The sequence below is a fragment of the Podarcis filfolensis genome (assembly GCF_964270895.1).
Source record: "Podarcis filfolensis genome assembly, chromosome: 4".
NCBI classification, from domain to species: domain Eukaryota; kingdom Metazoa; phylum Chordata; class Lepidosauria; order Squamata; family Lacertidae; genus Podarcis; species Podarcis filfolensis.
Window position 1 is genome coordinate 11,721,989 of NC_139607.1, and position 27,584 is coordinate 11,749,572.

At 45.8% G+C, this 27,584-nt stretch overlaps 1 protein-coding gene across 1 annotated transcript; it reads left to right on the forward strand.

The window, feature by feature from the left end:
- The first annotated feature begins 5,254 nt into the window (after positions 1–5,254).
- DCT (dopachrome tautomerase) lies at positions 5,255–24,892 on the forward strand. The gene is made up of 8 exons (XM_083610768.1): positions 5,255–5,762; positions 11,388–11,687; positions 12,504–12,604; positions 14,482–14,648; positions 16,541–16,720; positions 16,802–16,937; positions 21,350–21,551; positions 24,085–24,892. The coding sequence occupies exons 1-8, from the start codon at positions 5,465–5,467 to the stop codon at positions 24,264–24,266; spliced, it is 1,566 nt and encodes a 521-aa protein (XP_083466894.1). The 5' UTR covers positions 5,255–5,464; the 3' UTR covers positions 24,267–24,892.
- The last annotated feature ends 2,692 nt before the right edge of the window (positions 24,893–27,584 follow it).

Sequence of the window (27,584 nt, forward strand, 5' to 3'; positions counted from 1 at the left end):
GGGCCGTTCCACTGTCCCTCAGACCTTGTGGGGGGGGCAGACTATATTTTGAATGAAAAAGAAGAAGAAGAACCAATTCCTATGCCCCACAAATAAGCCAGGGATGCATTTTAAATAAAAGGACACATTCTACTCATGTAAAAACATGCTGATTTTTGGACCGTCCGTGGGCCTGATTTAGAAGGCGATTGGGCTGGGCCTTAGTTTGCCTACCCATGCCTTAAGTTAAAGGTAAAGGACCCCTGACAGTTAAGTCCAGTCGCGAACGACTCTGGGGTTGTGGCGCTCATCTCGCTTTACAGGCCGAGGGAGCTGACATTTGTCCACAGACAGTTTTTCCAGGTCATGACTAAGCTGCTTCTGGTGAAACCAGAGCAGTGCACGGAAACGCCATTTACCTTCCTGCTGGAGTGGTACCTATTTATCTACTTGCACGTTGCCATACTTTCAAACTGCTAGGTTGGCAGGTGCAGGGACCGGGCAACAGGAACTCACCCTATTATGGGGATTCGAACCGCTGAGTTTCCGATCGGCAAGCCCTAGGCTCAGTGGTTCAGACCACAGTGCCACCTGTGCCCTCTACCCATGCCTTAAAAAGGTAAAGGTACCCCTGACCATTAGGTCCAGTCGCAGACAACTCTGGGGTTTCGGTGCTCATCTCGCTCTGTAGGCCGAGGGAGCCGGCGTTTGTCTGCAGACAGCTTCTGGGTCATGTGGCCGGCATGACTAAGCCGCATCTGGCGAACCAGAGCAGCGCACGGAAACGCCATTTACCTTCCCGCCGGAGCGGTACCTATTTATCTACTTGCACTTTGACGTGCTTTTGAACTGCTAGGTGGGCAGGAGCAGAGACCGAACACTGGGAAAAGCTTGCCTGCCTGAGGAGGAGTGATGCCGCAATAAACACTTGTCTGGAATGTGTTCCTTCTGCTCCTGATCTGCATGGCTTGTGATAGGGCCAGCCTAGCCCACAGATCATTTAGGTACATTTGCCCTAAATAACATCATGTTGCTTCTAGGTCAAAATGCATCATAAAATAAATTTACGGCTATATTGTTCAGGAAAGCCTTAAGGCTTAAAGAAAGAAGCTTGCTTTGTTTAGCTACTACTACTACTGCTACTACTATTTATTTCAGGCAGTCAATGCTTCCATTGTTCCACATGCAGAAATATGTCAATGAATTTGAATGACTTCTGCACAGCAGTGCTGTTGTGTTTCCTTCTGCCAACTTCGAGACCTGGGTTTCTGCACTGATAAAAAGCAAAGCAAATAAACCACTCTCAGGGAGTATGTGATTCACTTCAATGCTTGCTCACATACGGACGCAAACCTGCGGCAAACAATTGTAGTTGCGTGATTCGGTAATATGGCTTCCCATGTGAACAAGCAGTCCTGCCGATGGCTCACATTTCCTGTTTCCCAGAAGGACAAGCCAGTCATTAAAGTACCATCACATCGACACAAACCAAAACACCAGAGACAAAGCGTTCCACACACAGAAGACTCATTCATTGAATGTTTGCTGAATGTGTGTGCCTGCTGCCTTGTCTTGTTCATAGGATAGTATGCCCTTTGGTGCTGAACTGTTTTCTCAGATCTTGCTTTGAAAAGAACTTTTTGAAGATGAAAAATCAAGTAGGAAAGCCAGTGCCGGGCTTTGCTGGAACTTCAACATGGTGCTGACAGCAAGATGGGCCCCTGCTTGAAACTCAGTGCCTGACCCAATGTTTGTTCAAGTTTTGAGTTTTGAGGCAATGTGGCCACTGCGGAGCAGAGCCAAGCATGAGTTTGTTGTTGTTTAGTCATTTAGTCGTGTCCGACTCTTCGTGCCCCATGGACCAGAGCACGCCAGGCACTCCTGTCTTCCACTGCCTCCCACAGTTTGGTCAGACTCATGCTGGTAGCTTTGAGAACACTGTCCAACCATCTCGTCCTCTGTCGTCCCCTTCTCCTTGTGCCCTCCCAACATCAGGGTCTTTTCCAGGGAGTCTTCTCTTCTCATGAGGTGGCCAAAGTATTGGAGTCTCAGCTTCAGGATCTGTCCTTCCAGTGAGCACTCAGGGCTGATTTCCTTCAGAATGGATAGGTTTGATCTTCTTGCAGTCCATGGGACTCTCAAGAGTCTCCTCCAGCACCAGAATTCAAAAAGTCATAGTGGAGAGTTTGACCAAATGGGATCCACCTGGAGCAGGAACCGGCAAGCCACTCCAGTATCCCTGCCAAGAAAACTCCATGGACAAAGACAACAAGCATGAGTTTGGCTCCTGTTTAAAAGTGAGGTTTGTGTGAAGTGATGGCAGCAAGCGGCAACAGTGTCACAAACACAGCTTTGGTGGTGGTGAACATGGCAGGGCCACAAAGCGCAAGAAGATGGTCCTGATGGACAACCTGGCAGATGTGGGTAGGCAATGGCCCTTTCTGAGTCCCGGGAGGTGCCCATCCATGCTGATCCCTGGTGCTGGGCCTCCCAGGAAGCCATACATTTGAGGAGAAACATCATTTCTGCACCATCCCTTGGAATCCAGCCACCACATACTTGATATCAGAGGAACAGGAGATGAGGTTTCCAAGTAGGAATTGGAGTGATTCTTGAGAGCTCTTGGGAAGTTTCTGGCTAGAATGGTTGACTATTCTGTCAATGTCCTGGTCATTCTGTGGGATGTGGAGATGACTCAGGAGGTTGACATAATTGTTCCTAAGCATCCTGTCCTCCAATACAGAGCCCATCCAATACTTTGATTTTCTGGGCAATGAAACTAGAACTTAGGAGATGGTAAACCCTGATGTACATCTAGACTAATGCAAGGGTGAACATGTTATCCAGGCTACAAAGTGGTGGCAAAGAAGTGATACTTCACTGCCATGGTGTCAATGGGGTGCCATCCAGTGATGCTTTTGTTACTGGTCTGAGGCCTCTTAAAGCTTGTCTTGTGGTGTAATACGAAAAGGAACTCTGTTAACATGTTTGCTATGCACTTTGAGGAGAGGAATTGCGTTGTCTCAGGCATCACAGATTCTGCAGATTAGCCAAGAGCACCATCTAGTCATTTTCTATGGGATGCATAGCTTCAGTGCCTGAAGGAGTCCCAGTTTTAAGAAGTACTGGTTCTCAGTGCTTGAGCCTACAGCTGGAGACATAATTCAGATTCCAGCTGGAGTGATGATGATGAGCAACTGTGTGAGGTTGGGAAGCGACCGTTTGTCCAAATATCTAAGCCTACTTCTATTCAAATATAGATACCTGGTAAAATCAGAATGTGTATTAGTTAAATAATTGTCACACACTAGCTAATGGGGTGCGATAACATTAAACTTGACAATGATAGCGGTAGGTTGGAAGAGCTTGAGTCATTTAAATTCCAACTTAATTTCCGATATTTCTCAGATGAAAATAGGAGCCTGCTTGTTAATTCTCCAATTCTCGTCCCAAGGATTTCTGCCAGAGTCCCAGCCACCTCCTCTGTGATACACTGCAGAAGTCTAGTGTTTGCTAGTGTTTCTTTCATGGGCTGCACTCATGCTCTGTCTTCTAATGATAAAAAACCCAAGAGAATTCGGGCAAAGAGGTACTAAGTGCAATAATCCCATGAGGTTGCTTAGGCTGTGATAACCTCGCAGCCCAAACGACCTCACGGGATTATTGCAAGCATACAATGAAACAGAAAGCTTTGAACCTTCAGGGGAAGGGGGAGATGTCACCTGAATGAGTGTGTACATGTTTGATATCATCTTAAAAGTCTGGCCTGGGTAAGTTGGCAGACAACGTGCCTACCGTTTCTTGAGATGGGGTTGCTCAAGGCGAATTTCTGGTGAATTAATTGCATTTGCAATGCTCTTTCATTACTTTAGGAAATGAATCCTCAGTTTAGGGAGATTGGCAGATGCAAGATGGTACAAGAAAACAAAACCAAACAAGCCTTGTGGGCAGGAATTGGGGCAGGCAATCTTATGGGGTGGGTGTGCTTGGAGGGAGAACATCGACATTTGGGGGTGTACCCCTGTGAAAGTAGGGGGGAAGAAAGCCCACAGCAAGGACTCATTCACACTTCTGCTTGCCCTGTGCCCAGAAAGTTCCAAAACACTTGTTCCAGTCCTGGAACTGGGCCTGAGATCTTATGCATGTGCAGAGTTATGGACCAGTCTCCGCAGAAACAGTTGCACATGGAAAGCTGTCTTATACCAAGTCAGTCCTGCTTCCAATCAGCTTATCTGAACCTTCACATAAGTCTTTATGCATACAAAGCATGTGACTCACCTCCCAGCAGTCTGGCATCCCCTTCTGTTGCTGAGCAAGGACTATAGCAATTGTTGGCTTCTGTTTCCTTTCCTTTCCTTTCTCCCTCCTTCCTTTCTTGACATTCTTCAGCCCAGAAATATACTTAAAAGAGGGAGGGAGGGGGAGAGAGAGAGAGAAGAAAATGGTTTGGAAGAGGAATGTCACTGTTAGTGGCTTGCAAACTCATATTGCTTTTTCCTCCAGTAACAATATTTAGCAGATTTTCGATACTGTTTAAAAGACCTGCAAATCCTGTCTTCTCATAGATAACAATGGCACAAAAGATGTGTGTATATGCTCCACATTGAGAAGCGAAAACTTCCCTCCAACTGCTCTTGGTTTTCTCATAAACGATTATCTGCTTCCAATTTATTTATACAGTACTTATTTTATTTATCTCTAGAGAAGTTCTACACCTCAGCCATCTGGTGCCTGCATGCTACTTTTTGCAGCTATGAACAATTAAAACCAACCTGAAAATACAAGGCAAGTCCGAAAGAACAAAGACAAGACAAAGAAACTCACAATATTATCAAACCAGAGATAGGTGCAGCAGATAGGCTGAGGCTTTTAGCGCTGAGTATTTATTTAAGGCTTTTATAGTAGGTTACTGTTTTAATTCTCTCTCTCTCTCTCTCTCTCTCTCTCTCTCTCTCTCTCTCTGAATAACATTATATTTATTCTAGCTATCCATGCCACAAAGAAACCGGTGTCTCCATGCACAGTGCATGAACTCTGATGCTAGCGGTGTTGCAGAATACAAAAGAGAACAAGCGAGAGAGAAGACAAGGAGACCCAGAGCCAAAGTCTTTCACATATCCCCCACCTCTCAAAAGGCCTCTTTTTGCCCTTGATGTCATGTGCTAAGCACGAGGGTTGGTAGAAAGCTAATCCTTCTAATTAGGGTTTGCTGCCCCTACACAGAAACCCCCCAGCCGTGGCCTCTTGGCAGGCAACAAAGGACCAAACTGTCCTCGTTTCTACCGCATTCAATAAAATTAGGCTCCAGGATTAAGCAAACGCCCCAAAGTCTAACCCGGTTGTGGGTTGGAGACCTCATTTGGTCACATAAAACCTGGCTCGCTTGTTCAGCCCAGAGGCTGAGAATAAGACCGCCTGCCCTGAATCCCATGCTGACTTTGCAGGTTGAACAAAGCGAGTCGAGAAGTCCTGGAGTCTGATACTAATGGCCTTCCTGCTGCTTTGCTGCGCTCTCTTAGGATGCCTGAGCCCCTTTTGGCTTCCGGAGACCACGGCGCAGTTCCCACGAGTGTGCATGACTGCGGAGATGCTGCAGTCCAAGCAATGCTGCCCTCCTTTGGGGCCTAATCCTGACAACGTGTGCGGCTCGCAGCAAGGCAGGGGGATCTGTAAGGAGGTGCAGGTGGACACCAGACCTTGGAGCGGGCCCTACACTCTCCGCAATGTGGACGACCGAGAACGATGGCCGCTGAAATTCTTCAACAGAAGTTGTCAGTGTACAGGTGAGATGATAATAATAATAATAATAATAATAATAATAATAATAATAATAATACCCCACCCACTCTGGGCGGCTCCCAACAGAATATTAAAAACATGACAAGACATCAAACATTAAAAGCTTCCCTAAATAGGGTTGTCTTCAGATGTCTTCTAAAAGTCAGATAGTTGTTTATTTCCTTGACATCTGATGGGAGGGCGTTCCACAGGGCGGGCGCACTACTGAGAAGGCCCTCTGCCTGGTTCCCTGTAACCTCACTTCTTGCAGTGAGGGAACTGCCAGAAGGCCCTCGGAGGTGGACCTCAGTGTATGAGGGCTGCATGATGGGTGTGGAGATACTCCTTCAGGTATACTGGAAGGGAGGTTCCTTACTCTCTGGAGAAAGCCAGGAAGATTCAGAAATATACAGTGGTACCTCGGGTTACATACACTTCAAGTTACATACACTTCAGGTTACATACGCTTCAGGTTACAGACTCCACTAACCCAGAAATAGTGCTTCAGGTTAAGAACTTTGCTTCAGGATGAGAACAGAAATTGTGCTCCGGCGGAGCAGTGGCAGCAGGAGACCCCATTAGCTAAAGTGGTGCTTCAGGTTAAGAACAGTTTCAGGTTAAGAACCGACCTCCGGAACGAATTAAGTACTTAACCTGAGGTACTACTGTACTAGAAAGTCCCCATGATTCTGCTGGGTTCCATCTATTTTGCATGTGCAAAATAGACACAAAGCTACGTTTTATATTTCTTATTTTCATCCCCAGTACTTGTGATACGTATCAACAGTTTCCGATGTTACTTTTCCCTATTAACGTTCCAAAAACAGCTATACAGAAGCAGGAAGAAAATGGCTACAGGTGCACAGCTTTGTAATGTGTTCAGACCCGAATCAGACGTACTTCATGATGAAAGGCAGGAGAACAGAGTTTTGCCACTTTTGCCACTTTTAGGCTTTTCCCCACATTAAAAAGAGGTCTTTTGATTCATGGAACTTACTAATTGCCTGACAAGAAAGACACTAAGGGCAATGTACTGTTATATGGTCCTCATTTTCCTGAATGGCGAAAATTTACAAGGGAAGAGCTACAAATTTAACTTCCTTTGGGGGAGAGACCACTAGAGATTTATGGTGCCTTTGCAATATATGTTGAAATTGTAAGTATATGAGCAGAGTATATTGGAAGCAAACAGAAACTCCAACAGCAGAAAGCAAATCCCATACAGCGTTTCTGAAAGCTCAGTTCAGCTTTTATACCTCCAGACAATTTTACAGCTCCCAAACTCTCTCTAATGCTCTTTAAATTCAGACTGACATCTGGATCCAACTTTATTTACTCTGCCTCTCACCTAGAGAGTCGTCATCTTTTCCAAGCACTGGATATCACATTGCAGAAGCTGGGGGAGAGATTTCTATTCCAGCTATCTCCTATCATTTGGGAATGTTTTAGTAGTCAACAGACTGATAAATAGATGCTCACAGTCACCAAACAATAACAAAACAGTATTAAAATGAATACGACATTTTCTTCCCTTCCTGCTCTTGGGTTTTTGAAATGCGTTAATTTGGAGGAAGATCTGGAGCTAATTACCAGTTTAGTAGCAGCAATTAGACAAACAAGAGATCTTTTTGGAAATCTCCAAGATCTCCCAAAGTGCGTTCTCTGGTATAGTTGTTTGTTTTTCTAATGCATTAGTTTTACCTTCTGGTGGCTGCTTTGCTGATAATATCGCTCTGTTATGCTAAAGGCAGCACTGTTCCGTCTTTGCCAAATGTTTCAGCCACCAGAACACAAAGTGCAGTTATGAGACCTCATGTAAGAACAGCGCATGAGGCAGCTTGAATGAAAGTTTTGAGCTGACAGATAAGGTTTCATTTGAAAGCATTTGTGTGTTCCGCATCAAATGCATTAGGGTAGCCAATTTGCCCAGAGGTGAGAAAAGGAAAAAGAAAGAAAAGAGCCAGTAACAGTTGCTGCGGTTGTACCTATCAAGTTCCTCAATGTCAATTTGATTGGCAGGTTAAAACACAGAGATAATTCTATGTTAATTTATTCATTATATTTACATCCCATTTTTACTTCAAGGATCTTAAGGCGGGGAAATGATCCTCCCCACTTTTATTTGGACTAGATAGATCTTTGGTCTGAACCAGGAGCTCTCATTCATATTTGTAGGCAGTCTAGAGAGGGTATTTTGTTCATGAGCTCCCAAAATCTGGAGCTGGCATTGTCTGCAGGTAAGTTTCAAACAGGAGCCAGGTGGCAACTAGATACTTCAGACCACAAAGGTTTCGGTTGTGAAAACAGGGCATTTGCACCTCGTCAAACAACACATGTTCTCTCCATCTTCATTTCCTCCATTGCGGGGGTAATCTTGACTGTATCCTTCCCAGATGCAGTTAAAGAGTTAGTGATGACATTCGCTTGCCTGAACCATCTGAAACAATTGCAGCTTGTCATTGCAGTTATCAGAAGAGTTATTTAGAAGTGTGACTTAAATGTCCCTGCAGAGCTTAGGCACTTTAAAACTATCATCAGGCATGACACTACTTCTGAATGCAATTGTTTTCAAGCCAGAGCAGGGAAAATAATTCCTGCTTGTCGGAACTGGTTCGTCCCCACGCACTCATCCGCAAATTTAGATCAGGTCTGCACAACTTGTGCCCCAGCAGCCATGTGGTGGCCCACTAAAGGTAAAGGGACCCCTGACCATTAGGTCCAGTCGTGACCGACTCTGGGGTTGGAGCGCTCATCTCGCTTTATTGGCCGAGGGAGCCGGCGTACAGCTTCCGGGTCATGTGGTCAGCATGACTAAGCCGCTTCTGGTGAACCAGAGCGGCACACGGAAACACTGTTTACCTACTTGCACTTTGATGTGCTTTTGAACTGCTAGGTTGGCAGGAGCTTGCTTCTGGTCTGGGACTGTAGAGGCTGGGAGATTATGAAGCAAGGGGCCAGTACATGACTGATGGTCTCTCTTGAGTTAGGTGGGTCAATCAACACAGACTGCCAACCTAGCTGGATTTCCTGAGAGACCAAGGTTGTGCATGCTATATATGCAAACCCTCCAAGTGCCCCTATTTTCCAGGGATAGCCCCGGATTTACAGAAGCTGTCCTGGTTTCTGATTTGATCCCAGAATGTCCCGCTTTTCCTTAGGACGTCCCTAGTTTCATCAGAGAAATGTTGGAGAGTATGGAATAGGATGTCCCTATTTTCATTGGAGAAATGTTGGAGGGTAAAAGGTAAAGGACGCCTGGACGGTTAAGTTCAGTCAAAGGCAACTATGGGGTTGTGGCGCTCATCTCGCTTTCAGGCTGAGGGAGCCGGTGTTTGTCCACAGACAGCTTTCCGGGTCATGTGTCCAGCATGACTAAACCGCTTCTGGTGCTATGGGACACTGTGACGGAAACCAGAGTGCACAGAAATGCTGTTTACCTTCCCACCGCAGCGGTACCTATTTATCTACTTGCACTGGTGTGCTTTTGAACTGCTAGGTTGGCAGGAGCTGGGACAGAGCAATGGGAGCTCACCCCATCACATGGATTTGAACTGCTGACCTTCTGATTGGCAAGCCCAAGAGGCTCAGTGGTTGCGGTTAATGACAGTGGCAAACTCAAATTTCAGTGGTGCCTTGCCCAATGCTAAAATTGAGCACCCCCACCTCTCACACTCTGTTTTGCAGCATCATTTTGGCGCCCCCTGCAATGCAACCACAGTGTTTGCACTTCTATAAAACTGCCTCTGTTAATGACCTACCAACGGGGCAGTGGATCAGTAGCCTTACTGAGCTAGTGTTATTAGAGCCATACTTTGTTCTGTGGACACTGCTCCTCCTTGTAGCTAGGGCATTATAAATCAGAAATAATTGAATATGAAAGTCTGACCTATTCCAGTTTTCTTCTGCTAATACTGCTTGTAAGGGATTATTGTTTGAATGCGTCAACTGATTTAGGGCAGAGGTCATGAATGTAATTGCAAGCAATTACCAGCCATTATGGCTCTTAGATGGCTTCTTCCATACTTCATCTTTTATGAATGTGATAGATATTCCTCGTATGTTGAGACAAGTCAGCAAATCCTGTCCACACACTCCCCTTTTCTCTGCATCCCATGTGCTCCCTGTATCAAGTGGTGTTCACAGGGCGTTAGTCCCAATCAGTATCTATACTGTCATTTCTTATCAAGTACTGCATTTTGGGGTCTTTCCCCCCAAACCAGCTTTGATCTGAATTGAGGCAAAGAATGACCCTGGCCATTTCTACACAGTCTGTACTCTGTTTCTGCGGTTTTTATTTCTGCTGAAGCTAAATCCCAGGGGGCAGGGATCTCTCCAGATCTCAGAACTAGGGAAGGGGAATAGTACTGCTTAAAAATAAATATATATTTTAAATCTGTTCTCATAGCTGGCTCCGTGTTACCTACTGCATGGTGAGCTTTTTCTTCAGGTTTAGGCTGCTTTTTTTCCCAAATGTCATACCAACTCTGCAGACTTCAGGGAGGATGGCTGGCAAATCTGACCAAGGTAGCAGTCATGGTCTCATTTGTTCACAATGCCTTTAGCGTACACATGGAGGTGGATTTATGGAAACAGCCCTCCTGAGATGTTGGAGACCGTGGAGCAGTCATTTTGGCTGCATACACAACATACATTTAAAGAATCACAAAGAATCATGGAAAATGGAGTTTACCCCTCTCTGAGTTACAATTCCCAGCCTCTTTAACAGATTATAGTTCTCAGGGTTCTTGATATGCATGTGTGTGCATGTGTGCGCTTTTGTCAGGCTTCAGGGAACTGGCTTCCCCTCCCGTAGCAGTAGATAAGCAGAACAAAGGAAAACGAGTCTTCTTACCAGTTAGAAACTTTAATAATCACAGTGAGAGAACAAAGAACACCTCTCCTAGAAATGGCGGTGCTCCCAGTTAAGGAATCCACCCCTTTCCGTCCCTATTAATCGACGTCACTCCTACGTCTTGTAATCTGAGCTTGTACCCTCTGTGCTTTCTGTTCTGCCACTTTCTGAGCTCTCCGTGACTTTGGATAAGGGGGTGGTGGGGTGGGGGATGCTGTCCAGAGACTGTGAATCTGTTAACCCCCTCTCTCCCAGTGTTTCTTCTCCTAGCTGTTCCCCATCCAGTATTTTCCAGCTTCTGCCTTCTGAGCTATGTCCCTCTGCAAACCACTGTTCCAAATCTATACGGTCCTCCTGCTCCTGGGAAGATTCAGGATCTGGAGCAGGAGCAGGAGCAGGGGGAGGCGCCCAGCATTCCTCCTCAGCACGGTCCCTGACAGCTTTGAATGTTTAGCATTTACAGTGGTACCTCAGGTTACATACACTTCAGGTTACAGACTCCGCTACCCCAGAAATATTACCTTGGGTTAAGAACTTTGCTTCAGGATGAGAACAGAAATCATGCAGCAGTGGCGCAGCGGTAGCAGGAGGTCCCATTAGCTAAAGTGGTGCTTCAGGTTAAGAACAGTTTCAGCTTAAGAAGGGACCTCCAGAACGAATTAAGTACTTAACCTGAGGTACCACTGTATTCAACCTTTAACTCCTACTCATCACAGAGGTTTGGGCAACATCTGCTTCTGTATGCTGACGTATGACTGATGCTGTCTTTTTAATACAGGGAACTTTGCCGGCTACAATTGTGGGGTCTGCAAATTTGGTTGGTCAGGGCCCAACTGTGACGAGAAGAAGCCTCTGGTTGTCCGGAAGAATATCCACGCTTTGACGGAGGAAGAGCGAGAGCAATTCTTGGATGCCCTCAACCGTGCAAAGACCACTGTTCACCCCGACTATGTGATCGCTACACAGCATTGGCTGAGTCTGCTTGGTCCCAGTGGAAATGACCCGCAAGTTGCAAATTGCAGCATTTACAATTACTATGTGTGGCTTCATTATTACTCAGTCAGAGACACCCTTTTAGGTTGGTGATTTCCATTAGCAAGGGATAAGATAGGAAAAGGTGAAACACACACTAAAAGGAATGTCAACAGAGCCACTTTGGAAAAACACATAGGAAATGGAACATTTCCAACACAGTGGATGTGATTTGTCTGAGAACTTCCCCTCTTCTGGTGAAAAGGACCCCCCCTCCCCATTCTCCCTACTTAGAAGCTTCAGAATGCTCCTTGAAGCTTCTTAGGATTCCTGTAATTTTTGGAATAGTCTAGTTAGTAGAAAGGCAGTATGGTTTGTACAGTACTGAGGTTTGAATTTGTATTACATTTATTTTACACTGTTTGGGTTTTTTTGTGGGGGGCGCACGCGCATGTTTCTTTAAAAACACACAAGAAAGCCATTCAATAAACCCCAATAAATCAGAAATAGATGTGGAAATGTTCTAGTAATTCATTCCTTTGTCTGAAACCTAAAGTTTAGAGCCACATACGATCACTGTTCTGATAGCCAAAAATGGAAATAGTTTTGCATTCTGACTTTCCATGCAGAGCATACAGGGTTTTCACCACAGGATAGGAAAAAAGAATGGTGCTGGCAGATAACATTTCATCTGAGCCTATGTGGCCTAATCTGAATCCTGGGCATATGGCAGTCAGCTAAATGGGTAGATATCTAGAATTTTAGAAACAAGAATGTGCCATAATTTATAAGCCAGGACAGCAAAAGGCGCAGCTTTCCCTCATCTGTCAAGGCATCATAGCAATGTTTTTTGACATGGATTTCTATCCAACGTAATAGAGAAAACGTCCCCTTTCTGAGTTTGATTCCATTTTAACCACAGGACCAGGCCGCCCCTTCACGGCAATAGACTTCTCCCACCAAGGACCCGCCTTTGTAACTTGGCACAGGTATCACTTGCTGCTGCTGGAAAGAGATCTGCAGGTTAGTGAAAACACCGACTGGTGTATGTTTGAAAGATGCAAAGAGGGCAGCTTCTAAGCCCTCCCTCCCTCTCACACCCCACGCCATTCCTGAGAGGGAGGAATTCTCAACATAATGAGCCTCCTTAAGGTTTAGCATTCTAGCACAAATTGGGAGATATGTAAAGATGGCCCTGAGGAAAGAGAATGATGTGACAAAGGATTTGAAGCTTCCCTATCTGCTGCATTGGTAAAGGTAAAGGTAAAGGACCCCTGGATCGTTAGGTCCAGTCAAAGGCGACTATGGGGTTGCGGTGCTCATCTCGCTTTCAGGCCGAGGGAGCTGGCGTTTGTCCACAGACAGCTTTCCCTGTCATGTGGGCAGCATGACTAAACCGCTTGGGCCCAACAGGACACTGACGTAAACCAGAGCGCATGGAAACACTGTTTACCTTCCTGCCGCAGTGGTACCTATTTATCTACTTGCACTGGTGTGCTTTCGAACTGCTAGGTTGGCAGGAGCTGGGAGAGAGGTCACCCAGTCGTGGGGATTCAAACTGTCGACCTTCTGATCAGCAAACCCAAGAGGCGCTCAGTGGTTTAGACCACAGCTGCATTGGCTGCATTGGCTGGTAGAGGGATCAGCTGAGGTGGGGTTAAACTACACGGACAATAATCCAAGGCCATCCCACTCTAATTAGGCATGTAAGAACGATTGTTTTGCATGCCCAGGCGGTGACCCCCCTGACCCCCGAGAGACCACTGCATGCTTTGCTATCGGCTCCGCCCCCTAATAAACAGCATGAGTAGACTGGAGTAAAGCCTGCTCACTCACAGTCCCCTTGGCTGGCCCCGCCTCCACCAATGCCACTGATTGGATTATTTGAACCAAGGTTTGGCGGTAACCCCCAATGGCTGTGGCATCAGGGAGGTGGGTCAGCATGGCAAGCTGGTAAGTCCCACAAGGCTCGGGGGTGCTGCACGTGGTCCCGCAAAGGGCGCCCACCGTCTCAGGACTGAGCGTTCCTTTTCTTCCCTCCTGTATTTTCGCATGCAACACTGTTTCCATTCCACTGCTGTTCATCTTCTGCTAAAACTATGTTTCTCTTGTTGCCTGCTATCATTACATTGTTCCTCTCTTTTCATTTTGATGCAAAGGCAATTCATTGGATAGCTCAGTTGGTTAGAGCATGGTGCTGATAACAGCAAGGTCACAGGTTCAAAACCCCATATGGGACAGCGGTATATTCCTGTGAAATATACTCGGAGTCGAGAGTGGATTTCATGCTCTTTATTCAGCTCATAGTGGTGAGGAGGAATGAAAGTTCTCCCACAATATCTGCTTTATATACATTATTTACACAATGGGCCCCACGTGACTGGCTAATTCCGGGATTCACCTGTAGGCCAATCAGGTTGCGGATTCACTTCCACCTGGAGCTGGATTGGGTGGATCCAGTGGACCAATCAGACTGCTGCATTCTGGACCCTATTGTTCTAGGACCAATCAGACTGCTGCTTTCTGAATCCTATTCAACTCGGTACATAACATCCTGCATTGCAAAGGCTTGGACTCGATGATCCTCAGGGTCCCTTCTGATAGAATCATAGATTTGTTTTGTATGCAACACAAGGCACATGTGTGTCTGTGTGTGTGTGTGGAGAAGCTTTGTGCTCTGATTTCAGGCAAATATAGCACACCTACCTGAAGGGATGTTTTTGTAGGGATTGGGATGGCCTGGATTTGAAAAAGGAAAGAGATGGTTTGGGGAAGTGTTGCAAATAGGTTATATGGGGTTTGTTGAGTTGCGGAAATAATTTTAACAAATGTTTTATGCAAAGACCTAATCCAAAGTGGTTTCATCTCCACCCCCTCCATCTCCCCACTCTCATGTTTAGCGGATGATTGGGAACGATTCCTTTGCATTGCCTTATTGGAATTTTGCTACAGGCAGAAATGAATGTGATGTGTGCACTGATCAGCTTTTGGGAGCACCGAGTCCAGACGACCCAAACCTAATAAGTCAGAATTCAAGGTTTTCACAGTGGCAGATAATATGCAACAGGTAACATATTTTTGTTTAGAACTGAGGTATTGGGGATACCTATGCATCCAGGTTTTTGACTCCTTCTTTGATTATTTTTTTTGAGCTGTCAATAAATTCAAGAATTACCTGCCTTTTCATTGATGAATAAATTCATTCATTGCATTTAAAGAAATGCTGCATCAAAACCTCAATAAAGGTGACATTTTAAAATCTCTGGAGGAAGTGTAAGATAATTTTTGGTTTAATAAGTAATAGCTGCCACCAAGACTTGGTTCAGATGTAATGCTAAACTTTGGTTTGGTGTTACATGCAGAGACTTGGGCTCATATTCTCCCTCTTCCTTCTGCAGCACAGCTGCAGTTAACTCTGGTTTGCTCTTATGCCTGAAGCCACAACCATGGTAAATATTCACTATGGTTTAGCGAAACGAATCAGGACCACAAACCACAGTTTGAAGTTGACTTGTTTTCCTAAAGTGTAGATAAGACTACCTACAGTTTGTTTGGGTTCAGACATAACAACAAACCTTAGTTAGTCAAAAATGGAAGCAAAAGCTTCTGATTTCCTCTCAGCAAACTTGGAGAGGAAGGGGGGGGGGAGCGGCATATGCATAGGTGCCTGAATACAGCCAACTATTTGAAGAAAAATCTATTTTTAATTTGTTGAGCATGATTTATTTCACCTTCTTTGCATATGGCTCCAAGAGGGATTCCTCAGTTGGGACCTCTAAACTCCCCCAGCCCTGAATCTGCCTGACCATTATCTCAAATGTGTGTGTGTGTGGGGGGGTATGTTTGTACTTCCAACACAAAGATCCAACACTTTGTACCTCCTATGCAAGGCCGTCTTAAGCATTAGCCCTAGGACCCACGTACCTACGGGACCGCCTCTCCTGGTATGCCCCGTGGAGGACCTTAAGGTCCACAAATGACAACATTTTGGAGGTCGCAAGGTGCTTAGATTGGTCTCAACTAGGGCCAGGGCCTTTTCAGTACTGGCCCTGACTTGGTGGAACGCTCTGTCACAAGAGACTAGGGCCCTGCGGGAATTGACATCTTTCTGCAGGGCCTGCAAGACAGAGCTGTTCTGCCTGGCCTTTGGTTTGGACTCAGTCTGATCGTTATGCTTCCCTCCCCTTATGGTTTTGAGCTATGGGCTACTTTTAAAATGAGGCTGCATTTTAAACTGTATTTTAACCTGTATTTTAAATTGGTCTCCCCCCCTTATGTTTTTACTGTAATTTTCCTGGTGTTAGCCTCCCTGAGCCCGGCTCTGGCCGGGGAGGGTGGGGTATAAATAAAATTTATTATTATTATTATTATTATTATTATTATTATTATTATTATTATATCCGGCGCTGTGGTGCAAAAGCTCCCTCTGGTGCCCCTCCCGTTTCCCAGAGTTTTTAAGGGAGGACTGCACTGCCGGCAGGGCTGGAGGAGGCGGTTAGCGGCTGGAGGGCGGCTGCTCCGGAGGGGAAGAGGCGGAGGCTGGACGCTTCGTGCCGTGGTAGCCATGGCAGATGGAGGCTCTGGGCACGGCACTGCTTCGGTGCGGCATGGCGGAGGTGGGCGAGGGTGGCGAGCTGATTCCGGGAGGCACTGCGTCCAGCCTCCACCTCTTCCCTGGCACCCTCCAGAACTTGGCGCCCCGGCCCCCTGCGCCACTAGCCTCTATGGGTAAAATGCCCCTGCTCCTATGCTCCCTGGTGCGCAGTATGAACACTTCATGTATGGGTGATCAACATTTCCCCCAACTGGAAGATTAACTAAGCACCGGCTAATTAATCTTCCTGTTAAAACCAATTAAAGCTTTCGGCCTGTCTTCCTCCCTGCATAAAATCAATAACAAGAAAGCTCAGCCCAAAATCAAGTCTGACTGCTTCATGTCTCTCTATTTGTAAACCCAAGTTTGGATGACTATAACCGCCTGGTTACACTTTGTAACGGGACCAACGAAGGACTTCTGCAGAGGAACCCATTCAGCAAAGCAGGGGACCGGCTACCAACCATGGAAGATGTCCAGAATTGCCTCTCTCTGCAAGACTTTGACAAGCCGCCTTTCTTTCGGAATTCTAGTTTTAGCTTCAGGTTAGTTCTTTGGTTTGCATCGTTTGCTTTGCTGAACAACGGAGCTTGTGGGATGGTAATGCTCTGCGTTGCTTGACACAGGAATACTTTGGAAGGCTTCGATGAACCCAATGGAACCCTGGGGCCATCAGCCGTGAGCCTCCATAACTTGGTCCACTCGGTCTTGAACGGAACGAGTGCTTTCCCTCATTCTGCAGTGAACGATCCTGTCTTTGTGGTATGTCCTTATCTCATTTTGGGTCCCTTGAAGTCCTTGTAACCAAATATGCCTATTGGGACGTGGGTGCCGCTGTGGTCTAAACCACTGAGCCTCTTGGGCTTGCTGATCGGAAGGTCATCAGTTTGAATCCCCAAGACGGAGTGAGCTCCTGTTTATCTGTCCCAGCTTCTGCCAACCTAGCAGTTTGAAAGCACACCAGTCCCAGTAGATAAATTAGGTACCACTGTGGCGGGAAGGTAAACGGTGTTTCCGTGAGCTCTGGTTTCCGTCATAGTGTTCCGTTGCGCCAGTAGCAGTTTAGTCCTGCTGGCCACATGACCCGGAAAGCTGTCTGTGGACAAACTGAAGGCTACCTCGGCCTGAAAGCGAGATGAGCGCCCCAACCCCATACTTGCCTTTGACTGGACCTAACTGTTCAGGGGTCCTTTACCTTTACCTATTGGGGAACATTTCCCAGGAGGACCACTACAAATGAGAACAGAAATCATGTCTTCTCTTGATTATTTGGTGTACCTGCTGATGCTATCCACCCAATATTGACATTTTTAATTTTCACTAGAGCCAGATGTGTGCCCTTTTTGGAGCTGTGATCTTGAGCAAGACATGTGTCTAGCCATGATCACACACGTTTTTAGGTGCTGTGCTCTCACATGAGAGCATGGCCCCCAAAACAGGATGTTGCGGACCTGTGATGGGTGGGTTACACAGATCCCCTGGAGTGAGCCACCAGTTAGGAACCACTGGGTTAAAGTGTTGCCACTTCAGATTTAACCAACATATGTCAAAAGTACTCAGGTTGGTGAATCGGTGATCTGATGCCGTATAAACAGACTTTAGTACACTTTTGAAATCTGGCCTGTGTTTCAAAATAATGGAATGAATTGTGGAGGTAAAAACAACTCTCTGATCAGATCACTTAGACACAGAAGGGAGGAGTCTGTGGAACACCCTCCCATCAGATGTCAAGGAAATAAACAACTATCTGACTTTTAGATGACATCTGAAGGCAGCCCTGTTTAGGGAAGTTCTTAATGTTTGATGTTTTATCGTGTTTTTGATATTCTGTTGGGGAATATTTCTCAGCCTAGAGTGGCTGGGGAAACCCAGCCAGATGGGTGGGGTATAAATAAAATTATTATTATTATTATTAAGACAAATCAAAATCTGATTCATTACTAGTTTTGTTTTGATAAAGTGTTTACAACCCTTTTGTGAGTGTCCTATTCGTGCACCTTACAGAACCCCTATGTGGGCAGACAGGGGGGAAAAGCAGGGAAGAAGGAATATTTCGTATGCATGAAAGTGCCTCTGTTAATTCATAAGATCGGTGTTCTGGGGGCATAACGGAGTATGTGAGCTCCATCTGGTGGCTAAATTAAAGCTTGAACCCTGCAGCTTTAGTAATGCAAATAGAAGAACTACCGTACATGGGAAAAAAACATGTTATAAATGTAAGAGCTCTGGTTGACTGCAGTACAATTCTGTAATGATGCCTAAGGAAAGAAGCCACAGCTGTGTTCCTTCATGGCAGGTTTTTAAAGAATGGTTGATACCCAAAGAAGGAGGTGGATTTTCATTCTCTGTGGCCCAGAGAAGGACCTGAAGGCACAAGATGCTGGTCTCAGTAGAGCTGACGCCTTTATAGATCTCACAGAACCCCATGTGAAGTGTCCTGAACTCCACAGGGATCTAAATATAATAAATAAAACTGATAAAAATGGAGAGAAAATGAAAATCCGCATCCCAGGACCAGCCTATTAGAGAATCTAGATGTAGTAATATTGATATATTATTAAATCCAACCTTGCAATTCTTAAATATTGTTGTTGACTTCAATCTGTCTCAAGAGAATATGAAGTGCACCTCCAAATCACTGTGCTAGCTGCACCGAAGTAACCTTCCACTGTGTGCAAGCTTGGGCAGTGTGTATGGAGGTCCTGGATTGTCTAGACAAGATCTCCCTGATTCTTTCTTCTTCTTTCTTTCTTAGGCAATCACTCATATAGCAGAGTAAAATTGTCTCCCATAAACACGGTTTTAACAATGAGTCCGTAAGTGACTGTGGAGGCCAATTCTGGATCCACACGTCCTTCCACAGTGGGGACATTGATAATCCAGTCAGGGAAAAAGGGAGGCAGACTATGTTTAGGGCACCTTTTCTAGCTCCTCCCCCTTTTTGGGGTGAGAAGAGTGGGTCCTAAAAAGGGCTGCTCAGTCATGGATACAGCTGCTGAACTGCTCAACTGCCTCGTTCCTTGAGTCAGAACGACTAAATCTGTATCCACCGTCCATGTGCCAGTTCATGACTAGGGGCTTCCAGATTTCATGATCCTGCCCCCATTACCATGGGACTTTTGGGGTTTGGTTTTGGGATGGGTTTTTGGAAGACGCCTGTGCATGAATTTGTTTTATGTGTGTAGATCAGTGCACGCTGACTACCACACAGTCTTCGCAGTAAGGCTCTGTTCCAATGGCATGATAGTCACGATGACCAGTAGATACTTATCTGCTGCAGCCTTCATCCACCTTCACAGCCGATGTAACATACTGCTTGTTATCACCTCCCTGATGTGATCCAAAGGAAAGCAGAGCAATATGTTTGACATTAGCTTGGCTGCAGGAGTTGCTGGAAAGAAGTGTACAAGATGCCATCCAACCATCCACTCCAGATTTGTGTAGAGTTTATTCCTTAGCCTTTTCTTTTCCCAAAGGTAAAGGGACCCCTGACCATTAGGTCCAGTCGTGGCCGACTCTGGGGTTGCGGCGCTCATCTCGCTTTATTGGCCGAGGGAGCCTGCGTACAGCTTCCGGGTCATGTGGCCAGCATGACTAAGCCGCTTCTGGCGAACCAGAGCAGCACACGGAAACCACATATACCTTCCCGCCGGAGTGGTACCTATTTATCTACTTGCACTTTGACGTGCTTTTGAACTGCTAGGTGGGCAGGAGCAGGGATCGAGCAACGGGAGCTCACCCCATTGCAGGGATTTGAACCTTCTGATCAGCAAGTCCTAGGCTCTGTGGTTTAACCCACAGCACCACCCATGTCCCTTTTCCAAAAGATATCCTGTGAGATAACAAGATGGGCTACTTTTTGGGGTTGAAGAGCCCCATCTGCCCCTTAAAGGTAAAGGTAAAGGTACCCCTGCCTGTTCGGGCCAGTCTTGCCAGACTCTAGGGTTGTGCGCTCATCTCACTCTATAGGCCAGGAGCCAGCGCTGTCCCCAGACACTTCCGGGTCACGTGGCCAGCGTGACAAGCTGCATCTGGCGAGCCAGCGCAGCACACGGAACGCCGTTTACCTTCCCGCTAGTAAGCGGTCCCTATTTATCTACTTGCACCCGGGGGTGCTTTCGAACTGCTAGGTTGGCAGGCGCTGGGACCGAACGACGGGAGCGCACCCCGCTGCGGGGATTCGAACCGCCGACCATGCGATCGGCAAGTCCTGGGTGCTGAGGTTTTACCCACAGCGCCACCCGCGTCCTTACTTCTGCCCCTTACTTCCTTCTATAACACATGCAGAAACCATATTTTTGACCTTTGGACCCACTCTTAGTCTCATCTGCTCAATCCACTGCAGCCTCTCTTCGAATGCAGCAGAAGTCCTTAACTCACTGAGGGTTTGAGGCTCATTTGCTCCCCTTACCTACAGATCATGGCTTCGTTTATCTGAAATTTGGATTATTTTAAATATTGAGTCTTGGTGTCACTTCAAAGCACACCAGGAAGCAATAGCCAGCACTGCTGATTGCATTATGATAGGACTAGGAAATGTGTGGGCCTTCAAGTGTTGATAGACTCCGACTCCCATCAAGAGCAGGCAACCTCCCATCCATCTGGTCTAGGGAACCACCCACTAACAGTGCATCAGTCTTATCTACCTTGAGCTTCAGTTTGTTGACTCTCATCCGGTCTATTACTGAGGCATGACATCGGTCCAGCACATCCGCTGCCTCACCTCACAGATGTAAAAGAGAAACAGAGTTGTGTATCATCAGCGTATTGCTGTCAATGTACAGTGGTACCTCGGTTTACGAACTTAATCCATTCCGGAAGTCCGTTCTCAAACTGAAACTGTTTTTAAACTGAGGCGTGTTCCCCAATGAGGCCTCCTGCCGCCGGTGTCCTTTCACCGTTCGGCTTTCGTTCTTAGACTGAGGTAAATTTCGCAAACCAGGACATTACTTCCGGTTTTGCGGAGTTCGTAAACCGAATAGTTCATAAACAGGGCTGTTCTTAAACCGAGGCACCACTGTGCTCCAAAACTCCAGATGACCCCAATCAGTAGTTTCATATAGATGATAAACAGCACAGGGAATAAAATGAACACGGGCAAATTATTTGTTTTCATCACATTGGCCTGGGCATATCCCTGTGAGCTTAAGATCATATGTGAATTGGCTTCCCAGGTCCTCCATTCCTTTACGGACGCTATTTTTGATGAATGGATGAAACGATTTCGCCCATCTGGCAGTGCGTGGCCCGAAGAACTGGCTCCTATTGGCCACAACCGGAAGTTCAACATGGTGCCTTTCTTCCCTCCAGTGGCCAATGATGAACTGTTTCTACCTGCAGAACAACTTGGCTACAGCTATGCCATTGACTTGCCTGGTAACTAGATAGTTTTGTGAGTTATATAGTGCAAGTTTAGCTTGCAAGAGCTCAGCACTGCAGCATGTACCAGTTGTCGCAGTGTGGTACCACTCTGGGCTAAGGGCACAGTGTGGTAGCCTTTGCCAAAGTGGTGCCCCTGGTTGTTTTGGCTCACAATCCCCACTGGTTTAATAGCATGGCTATTAAAAACAATGGAAGCATTGCCAATTATGGCAGTTGTCCAGGGATTTAGTGTAATGTGTGGTGTGTAGAGTGTGGTGTGGCCCCCAGAAAGGACTGTGGCACTCTCATTAATTTAGGCTCCCCATCCCGGCTTTACCACAATGTTGTAACTGGCTTTGTTCTTTGTTCTTTTTACAAAATGTATTTATTTGATTTTTCAAATTAAAAAATTACAGAGTTATATCAGACATAAATCATAAAAGCAAGAGTCCAAGGAATCTCCTGGACTTCCATCCTCCCCTGTTTTGGTCCTATTATTAATCCTTTCCTCCCTCATCTTTTATGATAATCCAAATCCTTTACCTCTTCCATTATGTCCAGAATTTAACCTTAAACTACAAGTGATATTCCAATCCTACTAACGATTTTAACTGTTTACAATGGTCTTTAAGGTAGCTTATAAATCCCCACCATTCCTTATTAAAATTTTGGTCTTCTTGATTTCAGACTCTTCCTGTCATTTTAGCCATTTCAGCATAATCCATTAACTCCATCTGCCATTCTTCTCTGGTAGGAACTTTATCTTCTTTCCATCTCTAGTCCAGTAACATCTGTGCAGCCGTGGTCGTATACATAAATAGTATTTTCTGCTCCTTTGGGATTTCCACACCTAGAATTCCTAAAAGGAAGACTTCAGGCTTTTAAACAAAGGTTATTTTAAATATTCCCCCCAACTCATTATATATCATTTCCCAAAATCCTTTTACTACCTTACAATTCCACCACATATGATAAAAGGTGCCTTCTTTCCCCTTACATTTCCAGCATACATTTGAGCACGTTTTATACATTTTTGCTAATTCACTAGGAGTTCGATACCATCGGTACATCAATTTCATATAATTTTCTTTCAGTGTATAACATGCAGTGAACTTTAAGTCCCCAAAATCATAAAGCTATTTATCTGTTTGACATCTGTTGGGAGAGGGCTTTCCACAGGGCAGACGCAACTACCCAAAAGGCCCTCTGTCTGATTCCCTGTAACCTCACATCTCACAATGAGGGAACCACAAGAAGACCAACAGCTTCAGACACTCAGTGTCACTCTCAGCACCACCCAACCCTTGGCAGCAGACATGCCAACTTTGAGGGCTGACGTATCTCTGGCCCTTTCAGTCTTTGTTGCGGCCTAGGACCCTCGTACCTACGGGACCGCCTCTCCTGGTATGCTCCACGGAGGACCTTAAGGTCCACAAATAACAACACTTCGGAGGTCCCAAGCCACAAGGTCGTTAGATTGGTCTCAGCTAGGGCCAGGGCCTTTTCAGTAGTGGCCCAACTTGGTGGAACGCTCTGTTACAAGAGACTAGGGCCCTGTGGGACTTGACATCTTTCCGCAGGGCCTGCAAGATGGAGCTTTTCTGTCTGGCCTTTGGTTTGGACTCAGTCTAACCCTTATGTTTCCCCTCCCCTTATGGTTTTGATTTATGGACTAGTATTAAAATGAGGCTGCATTTTAAATTGTATTTTAACCCATATTTTAATAAACTGGTGTTTGTTTGTTTTTTAGTTTCTTCCCCCCTATTATGTTTTATTGTAATTTTATTGGTGTTAGCCGCCCTGAGCCCAGCTCTGGCTGGGGACGGTGGGGTATAAATAAAAATTTATTACTACAACTACTACTATTGTTATTATTATTAAAGGAGTTGGGACCCCTCAGTATTGAGGAGGCCCAGCGCATGTCCCACAGGCGTGACATATAACATGCCGTGAACGTTAAATCCCAATTCCATAACTTCTCCCAAGCTGTGAGCTGTATGTTATACCCAAAGTCTCCCGCCCAGTGTATCATTACAGATTTGACCTGTTTGTCTTTTGTAGACCATCATTCAGTGGCGTAGCGTGGGGGGTGCAGGGGGGCCGGCCGCACCGGGCGCAACATCTGGGGTTAGGGCAAATCCATGGGTTAGGGGGCGCAAATCCATGGGTTAGGGGGCGCAAATCCACGGGTTAGGGGGCGCAAATTACTTGCCTTGCCCCGGGTGCTGACAACCCACGCTACGCCACTGCATCATTGGTGTTATGTACTGAAGTTCTCACTCTGGGCCAGCAGGGGATACTGTAGATAGTTTTCACTCAGGTCCACATATGCAAATAAGAGACTGAAAGTGACGTTCAGTGATTGGATAGTTACAGAAAATGGTTACTGTTGCGTTCTAGTGGAGCTCTATATAAGCAGGCTGGCTGAACCCTTCAGTTCAGTTCTGTTCTGGCCTGTGAATAAACAAGAGCTGTTTGAAGTATCGCTGTGTCGTCTGATATGTTCACCCACAACTTAACAATTGCCTTTGCACTTCTGCCTTCACAGAATCGGCTGAAGAGGCCCGCGCTTGGGCTCTCATGGTTGGATCTACCATTGGAGGAGCTCTGATTGCTTTACTTGTTCTGGTTCTTCTGCTTGTCCTCTTCCAGCACCGGAGACACCGGAAAGGCTTTGAGCCGCTAATGAACGCAAGGTTTAATGTGAAGAAATATAGCGATGAAGCCTAAGGGCTGGGGGGGGGTGGGTGGGAAGTGTTTTGCAATCGACTGCCCTTGAGAAGTCAGTTGGTCAACACATACCATTTGTTGCTTTAGCATCTTGACAGAGAACAACGCCCAGACAACTTATACTTTTACAACCAGCTCAACTAAGCCTCCATTCCTTTCTGATTTGAAGTTGTCATCTCCACGTCAACACCCTTCGAAAGGACAGGTGCAGATCTTGATTCCTGTTTCACGGACTGCACCTCATCGGCTCTCACAGGATTTAAAGTGGGGTGCTCACATGTGCAGGAAGAAATCCTCCCCAGGTCGCCAAATCTCTGTGAAATTGATTTGTCCGCTCTTAGCCCAGAGTTACCTTGAGAGATTTCTCTTAGGTGTTATAGGTGGCTAGGTGCACAAATATAGAGGAGAAGAACTGATGTGTTGCAAACATTCAAAATACAGTGGTACCTTGTTTCTCAAACGCCTTGGTACTCAAACAACTTGGAACCCAAACACTGCAAACCCAGAAGTAAGTGTTCTGGTTTGCAAACTTTTTTCGGAAGCTGAACATGCTCCATTTTGAGTGTTACACTGAGGCCTGTCTGTTTTTGCTATTGATTTTGCGTTTTTGTTTTTGCGGCTTTATTGTTTTGTTTTTGTGACTACTGTATGTGGAACCCAGTTCAGCTACTAATTGATTGATTGTCTGCAAACAATGCAGTACATTGTCTATTGCTTTCATTTTATGGATCAATAGTCTCATTAGATAGTAAAATTCATGTCAAATTGCTGTTTTAGGGGTTATTTTTAAAAATCTGGAATGGATTAATCCATTTTGCCTTACTTTCTATGAGAAAGCATGCCTTGGTTTTGGAACACTTTGGTTTTGGAACGGACTTCCAGAATGGATCAAGTTTGAGAACCAAGGTACCACTGTATGCCTTGTTATAGACAGGCAATGCTGATATCCACATATCCATCATATGGGTAACACCACTTTGATCTCCTAACTACTTAACTGTGAATGCTGTTCTAACATTTATTTAGCACAGCGTGCTAAGTGCTGTACAGAGCATGCCCACGGTGCTTAAAGAACACTTGCCAGGGGAGAACTGTTGTCGTTTGCTACCTTTCTATATTTTTGGTCGGCTCTGAGTGCTTATTACACTGTGCTTCGCATGTTTCACTGAAGTGTTCTGTATACATTAAATTCCTCATCTCTTTGTGTGCAGTAACATACTTTGATTCTTACTTGTATGTCTGCTCACTGGTGAAAAGGTGTTCACCAGTATCTGATAGTGCCAATTGCCTGTTGGAGAGCATGAGAGAAAAGTGGATTCAGTGGGCCTCTCCCCTCTATCCTGCTTCCAAAAGTTATTATTATTTGTTTTTATCTCAGTTTTCCTCAAAGGACCTCAAGAATAACGCATGGCATTCCCTCTCTGCCCATTTTATCTGCACAACAACCCTTGGAGGTAGGTGAGGCTGAGAACTGATGACTGGCCCAAGGTCCCCCAGTGAGCTAAATGGCTGAATAGGGATTTTAACCCAAGTCTCCCTTGTGCTAAGGGTTGGCTGTTCGAATCCCTGCGACGGAGTGAGCTCCCGTTGCTCGGTCCCTGCTCCTGCCAACCTAGCAGTTCAAAAGAACGTCGAAGTGCAAGTAGATAAATAGGTACCACTCTGGCGGGAAGGTAAACGGCGTTTCCGTGCGCTGCTCTGGTTCGCCAGAAGTAGCTTAGTCATGCTGGCCACATGTCCCGGAAGCTGTACGCCGGCTCCCTCGGCCAATAAAGCAAGATGAGTGCCGCAACCCCAGAGTCAGTCACGGGGTCCCTTTACCTTTACCTTTACCTCCCTTGTGCTAGTCAGATACTCTAAACACTGCACCACAAATAGTGGGTGCACAATTTGGAAACAAATGTATAGGCCTGATTCAGAGCAGCTCCAGGGAATGCAGGACCCAGAAGAACCTTGCTTCCAAGTGCGGCTAGTAATTGCTGGATTTTACTTAGCTTGTTTTGTTTAACTGCATACATGAATTCATTTTTTAAAAAATGTGCTGAGATTTCTGTAGTAAATCCTTGGCTAATACACATTGCAGTAGCACTTTAGATCCCAATGAAATGTGGCTATTCGACCTACAAATCACGGAGCTGTGAGTCTTACTTTCCCTCCTGTGTTTTGCTTGCTTCATTGAATAAAACGTAACCTTCAAAAAATGAAAGAAGGAGAAAACTTTGTTTTAGAAGGGATGGAAACCTGTTCTGCATGAAAGTGTGGGTTGCCCTCTTGTGGCTTGCTTGAGAACTACAGGGAAACCCTCTTCTGCTTGATCAGAATCAAGACCGAGGACCAAAGCTTTGGGAAAAAAGCATGGTTAGACTGACCACTTTTGTGTTGAAGAAAAAGCAGCTGTGGCATCCTGACCTGAAACATGGTCTCAATCCAGATCAAGGGCTCCATGTTGGAGGGCCTCTTCCAACAGAGGTGCACTCTAAGCTCTGTTCCAGCACCTGCCAACCTAGCAGTTCGAAAGCACACCAGTGCAAGTAGATAAATAGGTACAGCTGCAGCGGGAAGGGAAAAGGCGTTTCCATGCACTCTGGTTTCCATCATGGTGTTCTGTTGTGCCAGAAGCGGTTTAGTTAGGCTGGCCACATGACCCAGAAAGCTGTCTGTGGGCAAATGCCGGCTCCCTCGGCCTGAAAGCGAGATGAGCGCCGCAACCTCATAGTCACCTTTGATGGGACTTAACTGTCCAGCGGTCCTTTACCTTTTTTACTCTAAGCTACAAAGGGGTGGTATTGAAAACAACCCTGCCACAAAAGCCAGTCGCACGATAAACCTCTGCGTCATGGCATCATCCCAGAGCCTCCCTTGCATTTAGGCTGTCAGGTCACCATGCACATGGAAAAGGGAACCATTTTGCTTCCATGTACAGAACAGCCAATATTCATCCACAGTATTCCCTGGCTGAAGCAGAGTGCCATTATGTCAGTAAGGACCCCAGAATGCTGCTCAGAAAGCGTGAGTGTGGCCTTGTCATAATATATGGCTGCAACTCTTTGGCGAGGGGGTAGTCTATATATGGTGTAAGCTCTTTAGAACCCTTTTTGTGTGTGAATGTGGCAGCACACTCTACCCTTTAATAGTTCGGATTTAATTTAATACATTCAGTGATTTGCTACACTTGGTTTAACCTCCCTGTACTCCCCACCAAGAGATGCTGCTGCTGCAGGCTGATTAACAAATTAGATTATGAATTCTAAGAGAGCTTGTTGTTAATTTAATTGAAACCTAATTGTGACTTCATTAGCATCTTCTATCCCCCCCCCC

Bases quoted from the DNA above. Each gene is read 5' to 3' on its own strand.
- DCT (XM_083610768.1), top strand. From the start codon at position 5,465: ATGGCCTTCCTGCTGCTTTGCTGCGCTCTCTTAGGATGCCTGAGCCCC. The intron at 11,688-12,503 runs GTTGGTGATTTC...TTTTAACCACAG, and splicing joins AGTCAGAGACACCCTTTTAG to GACCAGGCCGCCCCTTCACG. The intron at 16,938-21,349 runs GTATGTCCTTAT...TTGGCTTCCCAG, and splicing joins TGAACGATCCTGTCTTTGTG to GTCCTCCATTCCTTTACGGA.